Source organism: Citrus sinensis, chromosome 8 (assembly GCF_022201045.2).
Source record: "Citrus sinensis cultivar Valencia sweet orange chromosome 8, DVS_A1.0, whole genome shotgun sequence".
Classification (NCBI taxonomy): Eukaryota; Viridiplantae; Streptophyta; class Magnoliopsida; order Sapindales; family Rutaceae; genus Citrus; species Citrus sinensis.
In genome coordinates this window covers 4,454,353-4,467,442 of record NC_068563.1, presented here as the reverse complement: position 1 = coordinate 4,467,442, position 13,090 = coordinate 4,454,353, and the positions used below count along the sequence as shown (strand labels likewise).

General features: G+C 32.6%; 2 protein-coding genes across 2 annotated transcripts; one reads left to right on the top strand and one right to left on the bottom strand.

The window, feature by feature from the left end:
* Window positions 1-3,964: 3,964 nt before the first annotated feature.
* LOC102619335 (UPF0496 protein At4g34320-like) lies at window positions 3,965-6,463 on the top strand. The gene is made up of 2 exons (XM_006487130.4): window positions 3,965-4,112; window positions 5,162-6,463. Exon 2 carries the CDS (start codon window positions 5,164-5,166, stop codon window positions 6,262-6,264), a length of 1,101 nt encoding a protein of 366 aa, XP_006487193.2. The 5' UTR covers window positions 3,965-4,112; window positions 5,162-5,163; the 3' UTR covers window positions 6,265-6,463.
* A 111-nt stretch (window positions 6,464-6,574) lies between these two features.
* On the bottom strand, window positions 6,575-9,874 carry LOC102619627 (probable 1-acyl-sn-glycerol-3-phosphate acyltransferase 5). Its single transcript, XM_052432520.1, has 4 exons — window positions 9,635-9,874; window positions 8,661-9,450; window positions 8,343-8,473; window positions 6,575-7,132 (listed from the first exon to the last, which is right to left on the bottom strand). The coding sequence occupies exons 2-4, from the start codon at window positions 9,230-9,232 to the stop codon at window positions 6,687-6,689; spliced, it is 1,149 nt and encodes a 382-aa protein (XP_052288480.1). The 5' UTR covers window positions 9,233-9,450; window positions 9,635-9,874; the 3' UTR covers window positions 6,575-6,686.
* Window positions 9,875-13,090: the final 3,216 nt, after the last annotated feature.

Sequence of the window (13,090 nt, the reverse complement as noted above, 5' to 3'; positions counted from 1 at the left end):
AATTATTAATATATAAATTAGAAATTTAAGCTTTTTAAATTTAAATTTATTATTTTAATTTATAAATTTATTTTCTATAAAATAAAGTGCTAACGCTTGATCAAAGTTTTTTTCCAAACTCTCATCCAGATCCTCGTATAGGAGAATTAGATTGAAGCCCGTGGAAATGGATCGACCGGCTCAGACTTGAGGCCAGACCGAACTTTTTTGTCATTCCCAAATTTGGCAGAGGCTATCATCCATTTTATCCCATGATTGGATTAATCCCGAAAACTCGCAAGAGAAGAGCCGTTTACGTCGCTTCAACTTGGTCCGACACGCGTCGGCAGGGGGGCGGTTTCACACAGAGTGGGGCCTTTGCCTTGGTGAGTGGTGACGTCCTTTTTCTTAGTATTTGATCTGAAGTTACCGCATAAAAGATGGTTTTATTCTTATGAACCAAGTGTTGAAATGAATTTGACAATTGATCTCCATAATCGTCATCATATAGCATATATTTTTTTTATCTTTTAATAAAAATATGGAATAAAATATTTGTTAGAATAAAAAAATTTATGGAGACTTTTAGTAACACCTCTGTTGTGAGTTTGTGACGATTTATTTCCATATATTAAAAAAATTCTCTATTAATTAATATGTAGGAGACTTGAATAGCACCTTTTAAAAATGATTACCGACCTAAAAATGGAAAAAAATTAAAAATAAATAAATTGAGACAATCCTAAGAAGTGTATTAAAACTATTATTAAGCCCAAGCTAGTTCGTTCGTAGTAAGCTTCAATCACTTTTGACTTTGGTTTTAATTAATTATATTCCAACTTGCTACAGTGTACAACAAAATGATTGGTTTGGATCGTTTGCTTTCAAATATCGGTTGTTTATGATGTTTTGGTTTGATTAAGGCATTGTTTTACGTATAATTTTGGAACATCAAGCCTTATGTAAACTTGGCTTGAATGGCATTCATTATGCCTTAATTGCCCTAATTAAAGCCAGTCATGCAATCCACGATAAACTCAACTTGCAATTATACTATTAATTAATTAATATTAGTGGTACTTACTTATACACTTAATGGGCAATAACAAATATTTTTTTTCCTTGGGAGTAATGAAATTAAAATCAAATTAACATATTCTTTCAAAAAAAGAAATCCCAGTTGCATTTAAAGCCAATATGAATGGTCACCGCCCGTGAACAATAATGTAACTATATATTGTTCATGATTTGTAATATATATAAATTGTCACTTGAAACAATAGAGCCAGGACTTGTATAACAATATTATTCCTAAAACATTTCATTATATATCTTAAGTTATATGTCAATATCATTTAAGAGGTGTAAAACGGGTCGAGCGATGTAACATAAGGGTTTTACTAGACTCGTTTTGAGCTCACATTTTAAGCATGAAAATTAAATGTTCCAACGGGTAGCTTGACACAGAAGTACGAATAATAATAAATTGATTATTTTAAAAAACAATTTTACAAGAAGGAGCAAGTCAGGAATACTCCAAAGTCTAAATGCTAGTTATATAATAATTACATAGAAAGATTTTCAATATTCTTAAAAAATAAATTTTGGTCTAGTAGTCACTAATTCATTCACTTTATATCTCTGTATAATAATTAAAAGATAATAATTTCAAATTTTTATTTATAAGAAATTATAAAAAAGTCTTCAAATTACTAGTTAATTAGTTATGCTCCGTGAATGATGTGTTTGGGATTGAGATTGGACAGTTAGAGCTACTAGCTGTCGTAACTAGGGATGGCAATTGTACCCGCAAATCCACAAACCCGCCCAAACCCACCCGCCAAAACCCGCCCGTTGCGGGTAATTTTATCCGTTGCGGGCGGGTTTAGTATTATAAATTAAAACCCGCATATGGATGCGGGTGGGTTTGGTATTAACCTTATACCCGGTGGATACCCGCATGGATATCCACCAAACCCGCAATAATTTTTTTCAAATATTTTTAATTTAATTTAAATATAAAAATATATAAAGAAAATAATGTAATTAATCAAATTAACAAATAGCAAAAGGCTCAAAGTTGTGTATGTGTGTATATGGCTCATCTCTTATTCTAAAGTCATAACCTAAAGAAAACTAAAGGCATTTCCCTTCGAATTAGTATTTGAAAATATTAATCTTAATTATTATTTTAGGCATTGTGTTAGATGGGTGCTTATGGTGGTGAATAAAATAAATATATTCTCTTTGATCTTGTTTTAAATGATAATATGAAATGTAATTATTATTTTTAGATATTAGTTTGTGTTTTTTAAATAGATTTGTATAATTTATACTTAAATTTGAGAATTTGTGTTGAATTGATGTGGAAATTTTAATTTTTCATTTACATTGTTTAAATATAAAATTGAATATGTTATATGGAACTTGAGGTTATTATTATAAATTTATATATTAAATATTTGTGATTTTAAATACGGAAACCCGCAAAAAATCCGCCGGATACCATTGCGGGTTTGGTAATTGTTAAAACCCGCTGCGGGTGGGTTTTTTTTAAAAAATTAAAACCCGCTGCGGGTTGCGGGTGGGTTTGGTAATTTAAATTTTGTGCGGGTTTGGGTTTGGTAATGGCAAACCCGCTGCGGGCGGTGCCCATTGCCATCCCTAGTCGTAACGTAAAAGTTATGTTTATATAATTTTTTACTTATATTATGAAAAATTTATTAAATCTCTAATAATTTTGTTAAAATTATTATATAAAATTTATATTTATTACAAATTATTATTAACTTTTTTTTCATATTTATAACTTTTTTTTTTATAACAGAAATTACAGCACCTCAATTTCAAACAGGAACGAAATAAGTAACGTTACTTATCGTATTAGTTGTTATAACTTGCGTGGATCAATTTTATCAACGATAAAATCAAAACTCATCATATTGTACCTCAGAGAAGATACACAACATTAAAGTTAAACCTTATTCTCCAAGAAACCAAACAAATTCCAAGAAAATGTGGATGCATAATGCATTTTTTTTTCGCATAATACCAGGAATCAAAATCCAGCTGTTACAATAAGGATAAATTTAACAAGATGATATGATCCCTTTTCTTCATCATCTTTATTTACAAAAAGATTTTACAAACAACAAAAACAAATCACGTGTATCGTGAAAAAAAAGCAAACAGGAGAACAAGAACCGGAACCGGGAGTGATCCAAGCACGTGACGAAAGGAAGATTCTTCTGTGTGACGTAGCGTAGAATCAAGTTTTTTTGAACTCTCCCCATAATGGCGGCACCGACTAGATTACCGCCACGCGTCCTCTAGCCTGACGTGTCATCTGAGTGCGACCGCGTAGCTTTCCTGGGAAAACAACTTGAAACCCCCTACAAATTAAAACATCCCTGGATGTGCTCGAAATTACGAAACAGCCACTCAATTGGAGAATTTTATTATTTATTTGTATGAACATTATATATATTTACAGAAACCTAATTTTAGGATAACGGTTGTTTTTTTTTGCCATTTTTGTACAATTAATATCATAATTTTTACTATGTAATTGCTCTAATTTTTCAATGCGCACATACGTTACGCATTAATATAATGATTTTTAGTACATATCGTGACACGAAGTTTTAAATAATTATCATATGATAACGTTAAAACAGGCCAAAAGGGGATTTTTTTTTTTTTGTCTACAATTTTATGATAAACTATAATTAAGTTCTTTCGTGCACGTAAAATTGGTATGTATCATCTTTTTAAAATCGTCACGTTTTGCCATATGAATATGGTTTTACACATTTTATATATAAATTGATGGAAAAGAAAATACAAATGATTAGCAACTGAATTTCGGTATCATGACCAACTTTTTTACGTGGATTATAGATATAATTTACAAAATTTTGAAAGTGGCAAAATGTTGAATTTTCTTGGCTAACAAGTTTCAATTTTCAGGTATAAATAACCAAATGGTTGCTTGTGTGCTGCTCACTATATCCGTTTAACCATCAAAGCTAAGGCAGCCTTCATTGGTGAAAATTAATTACTTTGGAGAAGTTGCTTTGATTTCAGGCTCTTAGTGAATTATTTATCAGCAAATCTCAAGAACAATCAACTGGGTATGTTTGTTTTTATTACATGCACACACTTGATCTTAATTGTTCTTATAATTTATCGAAATTCTACTATATATTCTTAATTGTAATTTCTTTTTACTAAATTAAATTACCTCCATCAAATTACTTAAGTTTATTTTTTATTTTTAAGTTTTTGAAATTTATGATCGACATTACTTAATTTCAGAACATCAACATTATGTGTCACACTTCGAGCTAACGTTCTTCTTCTTCTTCATAAATCTCGAAAAGGACTTAACAGAACTCAACAGACAACAGTCAACATGCATATAATTAGCAATAGCATCACTCTATAATTAGTACGTAATAGCAAGATTAGGGATATATAATTAATTGGATAAACTTAAGTCACCCAGGTGATTAATGAAAAGGCTAATCTCGTCATTTCGCACAAAAAGTTGCGGCTGCGCTACTTTTTAAATTACCATACTGCCCCCAGAAAAACAGAAATTATTCATTTAAATGGGCCACGTGTTTTCTTCCATTTAGGTTGTATCACTTTACTCCCCAGTCTTGGAGCAGAAGCCAGCTTCAAAAGCTAGTTACAGCTCTTTCCCTTTGTTTGGTGACTTTTGCTTTGCGCGTTGAAATTGTAAAGAAAATTTAGAGACACACACACATATTGCTTCCTGGGTTTGATTTCTATTTTTATATGTGTATGTGTGTTGATGATGATGATGATGATGATCATTCCATTTTATTTTACTCATGCGTGCAAGCTAATGCTTTAAATCTCCCACCCCACCCCCTCATTTTTTCCCCCCAAATTTGCTTGGCCCTTAACGGTTTTTATTCTCTTTAAGCTTCTTCATTCCTCATTCACATCTTGTTTTTTTCTATATCTCCTCTGTAGAGTTTCCATTTTATAAAGATAACCCCATCGCATTCCCTTTGCCTTACCTCACACGTTTTGTTCTCTTGTCAAAGAAATATTCAATCTTTTTATCATAGATTTTGCATAATCAAAATTCTTGTATATCCCACAACGGCAGTGTCAATACTTGATTGATTTAATTATTTTTGTATTGAAGATATGGGAGGAAATATGAGCAAGAAGACAAGTGAAACATCGTCTCAGTTTACGACAGAACTCAGCTCCTATGAAGCGGCGTGCAGGCTTGATACGGACTTGCAGACCTTTGACACGTCCTTGCAAGCTCGAACGAGTCATGTGATTAATACTCTCGCAGCGGGGGTTGAGGTTCGAGCACTTTCTTTTGATTCTTTGAAGGAGGTGACTGAATGCCTTTTGGAGATGAACCAGGAGGTTGTTAAAGTTATCTTGGAATGCAAGAAAGATATATGGAAGAGCCAAGAATTGTTTGAACTCGTTGAGGAGTACTTTGAAAGTAGCTTGCAGACTCTTGATTTCTGCACCGCCTTAGAGAAGTGCTTGAAACGTGCTCGCGATAGCCAGCTGCTGATTCTCGTAGCACTGCAGCAGTTCGAGGAGGAGAATGACATGGGAGCTGGGCATAGGTATGTGAGGACTTTGGAGGAGTTGAAGAATTTCAAGGCAGCTGGTGATCCTTTCAGTGAAGAGTTCTTTCAAATCTTTCAATCCGTTTATAAGCAACAAATATCGATGCTTGAGAAGCTGCAGCTTCGGAAGAACAAGCTGGATAAGAAACTGAAGTACATCCATTCTTGGAGGAAGGTTTCGAGCATCATATTTGCTGCTACTTTTGCTACTGTGTTGATCTGCTCGGTTGTGGCCGCAGCCATGGCTGCCCCGCCCGTTGCTGCAGCTCTTGCTGCTGCTTCTTCTATCCCATTGGGATCCATGGGGAAATGGATTGATTCTCTATGGAAAAACTATGAACATGCATTGAAAGGGCAGAAGGAGATGATCAGTTCAATGCAAGTGGGCACTTACATCGCCATTAAAGACCTGGACAACATTCGCGTTTTAATCGATAGACTGGAGATTGAGGTCGAAGCGCTTTTGCAGAATGTTGATTTTGTGATCGAAGAAGAAGCTGTGAAGATTGGGGTGGAGGAGATAAAGAAGAAGCTGGGTGTGTTCATGAAGAACGTTGAGGACTTGGGGGTGCAAGCTGATACGTGTAGCCGTGATATCAGAAGGGCAAGGACTGTGGTTCTGCAAAGGATCATAAAACATACCAACAATTGAAAAGAAAGATGCTGCTTGATCTTCTTAGTAGGTGATATTTCTTATGGGACATTTATCTGATTTTCATGTTCGATGACAATGGGATAATGATGATGTGAATTTCATTGATTAATTTGTTAAATTGTTTGTTGGATCCAGACACCTGGATCAAGAAAAAATAATGTAATATTTATATAAACAGTTTTTTTCTTTTTCTATTTTCAGGCAATGAATATTTGATGTTTCTAGCCTGACAATGTTCATTGTAATTGTTAATCAGTAGTATAAATCTCAGACTCATAAACCAGACAATAATAACTCAGCCACCAGATAACCAAAACAAAAACATGGTACATTAGTAGCTTCTCAGATGACAAAAAATTCATAAGCTACTGGCTACTTTGAAGACCACAAGCATAAGTCTAGCAACACATTGCGTCTGCTCAGTGCTGGGATAGCTTGCGACTAAACATAGCTTTCACAAGGCCAAGAACTGGCTTTGGACGGACATTGAAATAGGTGGCAAAGCCCAAATAGGTACAAGATAAAAACACATAAACTTTAAACCAAATAGATGAGAAAAATGTGAAATATGTAGTTGTGATAGTCAAGGCAATTACTGCCATAAAATTTACAAGGCACTTAGCTGTTGAGAGCTCTGCTTCTGTACCTTGGCGAGGGAAATGGCCTTGGGAATAAAAATCAGAAAGCAGCTTGTCCTTGAGCTGAAATTTATTCATCAACCAAGTAGAGACCTTCTCTTCAGATGTTGGCATGTCAACAGTAGGGATACGTTGGACATGAATATGAACTTCGGAAGGGTCCACCCCAAAGACATTGTCCAAGAAAGTTGGGCACCGATGCTTGTACCCAATGGTCAAGTCATAAACTGCAGCAATACAGAAAACAAACAAATGAATTTTGAAAAGAAGCAAGTAAACAGAAGACACAATGATGCTTTGATAAAATTATAGTAAAACAGATGGTTTTGGAATTAGTACCAGCCTGGCTTTGTATAGGATATTAGGGTAGTGGAAAGATGAGCTAATTAACAAAAGAATGGATGAGATGTTAACTACTGTGCATTGTATCATGTAGTGCAGATTGAGAAAACAAAGATTTTAGCACCTAAAGACAATTCAGAGGCAGGATAACACTTCCATTTCTTCTCAATCTAGCTTTGTCATTAAACAGATGCCGAAAGTGATAAAACTGAACTAATTTCTAACAATTATAATTATTGTGAAGCAAGTTTCGAAACCAACAGGAGAAGTAATCAGAGACAAATTTCAAAAATAGTGTGTAGAAAACAAAATGTATCACAACATTGTAAGAAGAGTCAATTTTTACAAACACATTGACACGGATTTTCTGCCCCACAAAAAATTTCAAAAGCCCCAGGTATCAAGAGACAAGCTAAGCACTAATGCATATTCTAAAACAACAAGGGGAAAAGAAGAAAAAAATTCAGCAACTACAGTGAAGAGTTAAGGACTCTTAAATAGGTTGTTAATTTCCTAAAAGCTGAATTTATTATCAAGTAAGCCAAACTCTAATCTTGCCTAGCCGTTGAACGGACAAAACACCAAGGCACCTAATGACAGTTGAAGTTCAACCCTCTGTATAGAAAAATGAAATTTGATCCAAATTCCAGGTCATATGAAAAATTTTGACTTGCAGGAGGCAAAGGCTTGTTTGTGTCTAGACAATCAGTGAGCTCAAAATTATACTATGTCATAAGGTTGAGAAAAGAACTAGCCATGAAATTGAACCGGACAGTAAGCATCTTCTTAAGTGTTATTTTTTGGGTTTGAATGACATGATCTATTATGCTATCAGTGCTAGTACAAAGATTTTCTATAAATCACATTGGCAGGTAAAATGATCATCTTGTTGAATATAGATTTATTTAGGTTAACAAGTTTTTCCTTGGTCGAATAGTTATGTAAAAATGACAGCTATATTACATTAATATGATCGTCACAGACCAGGATTATTGGGAGACTTTGAAAGAGTTACTACAGGCAGAGAACATATGCAGTTGAATAATACAAACAAGGAAAGCATAGGGGAGAAAGAAAAAAAAGGGAAAAAGAAACCTGCATCCAGTGACCCCCTCAAATCTTCCAAGCAGGCACAAAAGCCCTTTGTTTTAGGAAGCAACACATTTTTTAGGATGGGTAAGCCATTTTCAGCTGCATATTTTTGACTTCTTATGCATTTCTGTTCACTTCATTAAAAGGAAGAAAGTAACTTTCAGAGATTTAATGCATTAAAACTGCGCTAACAGAAACACATCATAACTCATGGTATGCTGTAGAAGAAAATTAATACTAAAACATAGTCCAAATGTATATCAAAATTAATTGAGGAATACAGAGTATCCAAACTTCTAAATGACTGAAAGAAGAAATTACGTGAAATCGGTGCCTTCAGGGAAAATAGCAAGCCAGAGGGGGTCTCTGGGATCTTTAAAAGTTGAAAGCATTTTGTGCATGTTTGATTCATCAACCTCCCACTTTCTCTCCACTGAAATGAACTCCATGATGTGAAATCCCCAACCAAATACAGGTATTTTCATCAAACTGCTCTTAAGGATATACTTAATATATCCATGGCATCCCTTTCGCCATGCGAAGTCCCACAAATACATCCAGTCTACCTCAGTTCTGTGATTTGCAATAAGCAAAACACGCTCCTTTGCAGGAACAGTCTCTCCACAAAAAACAACTTTAGTCTTGTTTATTTTTTCAAAGAGAAAAGGCCACAAAGCTAGCCAAGCACCAAAGAAAAAGGATGCTAATTTCCTGCTGTAATGTATGCTCAAAAGTCGCAACACGATAGCACTTGGAAAGCCACAATATATTATCATCGTAAATGCTGTTGAAAGCATAACAAATAAGCAAATTAGACCCCGGAACACCCTAATTGGGGTCAATGGACGGTGCTTTTTTACATCCTTGGCAATTAGAGCACTTTTAACATCCATAAGAACCAAAATCTGATTAGAAAAACTCCCCGCCAAAGAGCTGCACCGCCTCACTCCGATAAATACCTCCTACAACAAAATTGTTCAGGAGGAGAACATGCTCCCAACAACAGGGGTTTGTTTTAGAGTACCGAAAGTCCAAGTGCTAAGAAACCAAACATTGACCTGTTCAGCCAATTAAGAGCTTGCCATAATGAACAAGAAACCATATATTCACCCTGCAGAATGAGAGTCAAGAAGACACTTAGAGAAATAATACTAAACGAAAGCTAACAAACGCGACGAAAATATCAGAATACACATGCGTAAACAAATTAATAAATTAGCGAAGATAAAAGAGTAGCAGTTAGCTTTGATCTTATGATTATTCTTAAAACAACCAACCAAACAAAAGCATTATACACTTAGCTACGGGATCCGAATCCAGGTATCGTGGTCGACTAACTAAATCAATGCCAGAAGAGGGAAAAAGAAGAAAAAGCAAACAAATGTTTCTTATATATGGAACTGATAATGTGTATGAATTCGATCTTCCGAAAGATTAAAAATAATGTCTTCACGTTCTTTTTTTATTTTCTAGCATTTTCTCGGGAACCAAACAGAGGTTGGAAGGTCTTAAGTGAAAATGAATAGAGAAAGGAAAAAGAAATAGTCGCCTTTCAATAATTGCGGTTGAGTGTCTGAAAATGAGTGCTGTGCTGCTGGCTGGCTGCTTGCTGCACCTCTGTTTGTATGGTTTCCTGTTAAGAGTGGGGGAGAGGCTTATAAAATTATATAAATCATTATTATTTATATTTGTTTTATTTTTATCAAATTTGAAGATTCTTCAAAAAGAGGCTTCTAGCAAATTCAAATTAATTACGTGCACTGCCACTTATTTTTATTGATTTTGATGACCACGTGGTTGGATGATTGTCGAAACTGCCCGTTTTCTATTAATGCGCAGTGGAATTGGTTGAGGGAAAAATTTAGTGCTGAAATGGTTGGATCAGTTATTAATATTATATTATTTTTAATTTATTCTTTGAAATATTATACCCGAGTTTATTTTAAAAAAAAAAATTGAAGTAATGGATTTCAAGAAATGGATTCCGATTAATCAAAATCTTGGTTCAAAAGTAATGGGATTATTAATCCTCATTTTAATTTGGGTTTAGGTAGGATAAAGTCCTCTTTATCACTTTTTTCCTATTTATTTAAACTATTATTCATATAAATTAAATATACAAAATTAATTTCAAAAATTTTATATAAACTATAATTTTTTTTATCATATTAAATATCAAAATTTTGATTGAAAATTTTAGTTGCACTAGTATTTAATATAAGATTAAATATCAAAACCTTATTTAATAGTTTATTTAAATAGTATTTAATATTAAATATAAAAATTATTTAATTATTTTTATAATAATATTAAATATTAAATTCAATAATTAGTAATACAATTTAAAATAATTATACTATTAAATGGTTATGTTGGTGTAAATTTTGTCTTAACTTATGATATAGAAATTTCGACTGAGGACAACCCCGTTCCTCTTTGTTAGATTTTATGTTGGTGAGTTTATTCTTTGGGCTGATCTTTATGGGTCTTTATATATGCTCTTCTGAGTCCACTTCCTTAGGCAATTAGAAGGTTCTTGTCTTGTGATACTCTACAAACACAAGAAAATGATCAGAGGGCCGACTTTGCCGGCGTAAACCCTCCGACGGTCAAGTCAGTCACCGGACTTTTGGAAATATAAATTTAGAAAGAGAAAGATTAGAGGGAGAAAGTTAGCATTTTTTCCACTTGAGTCTTTTTTTTCTTACCTTTTAATGAGAATGAAAGACTTATTTATCGACCAAACTGATTTGACTTGGGTCTTAGTTATTTTGATGACAAATGTCATTGTTCTTGTGACATTTGGCAACACTTGTCCTCAAGTGCCCATGTGAATTGACACATGAATATACAAACTTGTCTACAGATTAGAGGAATGAACGTTTTATCCTTAGGTTATTTTTACTAAGACCTTGGGATCATAAGAGCCTTCAAACTTAGGAGGTTTGTCCTAGGATAAGAGTCTAGAACCTCAGCACGTTTTGGACTTTAAATCATTGCCACCTAGTTGATTTATCCTAGGTGATTTGTCTTAGGATAGGAATTTAGCACCTTGACTCATTTTGAGCTTTGAAACCTTGTTACTTAGGAGGATCATTCTAGGTGATTTGTCCACCACTTCGTGGGCTTAATTGAAAGAAAATTTATTAGATGAACCTTATTGAGATTAAATTTCCTTGGGCCTTATTAGACTTATTTTATTTTTGGTCCAACAGGTTATTTATCTTTATTAAATTACATTTAACATAGTCTATCGAACATTGTAAAAAACAAAAGACAGTAACTATATATAATTTAATTTGATCCATTCTAATATAATTCAATCTAATCTTAAAAGTTAATCCAGTATAATCATACTTTTTAAATATAATGCGATATTTATATTTTTCCCACATGAAAATTAGTATCATGATATACGCAATATCTTACTCATCCTAATAGGCACAATACTAATATGAGCATAACCATATCATTGGAATGAATAATATAATAGTAATAAGTTATTTGTTATTATTCACTGTTTTTTGAAAGAGAGATGACAAAAAATATTCTATTTTTTTGATTAACTAAAAGTCCATTAATAAGTTATTGGAGGAAACAAAAGTAGTTATCTTCCTATAGAAAAACAACTTTAATTAGTTTTCACAGGAATTAGTCAGATTGGAATGTGTTTTTTTTTTTTTTTTTCTTTTTGCTTTAATGAGCATTTCACCCTTGATTTAATTAATAAAAAATCTTCTAAAAAAATTAAAAAAAAAAACTCAATCACATCGAAAGAAAATTGCTGAATTGTATTTTGTAAACCCTTATATCAGTCACTTCACTTTATTTACATTCTTTTTCACGAGAATATTGCTTTTATCTACAATTTTTCTTTTCAAGCTTCTCTTTATTTTATTTGTAAAAAGAAAATTTTCCATTAAAAAAAAAAATTAAATTTGAGATGATTTAAGAAAAAAAAGAGAGTTGTTATTCTTTTCGGAAAGTAATTTAAATAAACGAAGGGAGTTAAATACGTACTCTATCAGAATAAAGTGGTGGACTTGACAAGTACTTGCGTTGTTTTAAAAGTAGATTGATGGATAATGATTCGGTTTTAATAAATTTTTAAACTCTAATTTTGAAGATAAAGAGTGATGCCATTAAGGCTCTTTCATTATATAAAACCTTTCACGTTAAATCTAATTTAAGTGTCGGTACAAATTTAATTCTAATAATTAAACCAACCTCTACTAAGTATTACTATTATCTTAATTAATCGATCATTTTTTTTTTGTAATTCTTGCTCATCTCCAGAATCTGCAAAATATAATGAAATATATTGTTATAATCCATACGATTTTGCAAAGATCAAATCTAATTCATATACAGATCGAAATTCTAATTTCATATGCATATTATTAATCTTGAATAAATTGATTGGTGAGCTTTATTACAATTCAATGTTGAATTGAGATGTGTATTTAATTTTTTTTTAAATATTATAATTAACAATTTTTTGATAAGAAATAAACTCAACTTATTTACTTTTTTTTGATCAATTGCAGGCTCTGCTTTTGGAGGAGAATCAATTGAAAATGTGAAAATAATTGGCATCTAAGGTACAAATCAGAATGCCTTTTTATATGTTAGAGATTTTAAAATTTATACTAAAATTTTGTTTTTTTAAAAAGAAAAATGGTCATTTGTGGAGTTATTAATCGATCTTAATAATCTTGAGTGTATACTCATCAAAAAAAAAAAAAATCATC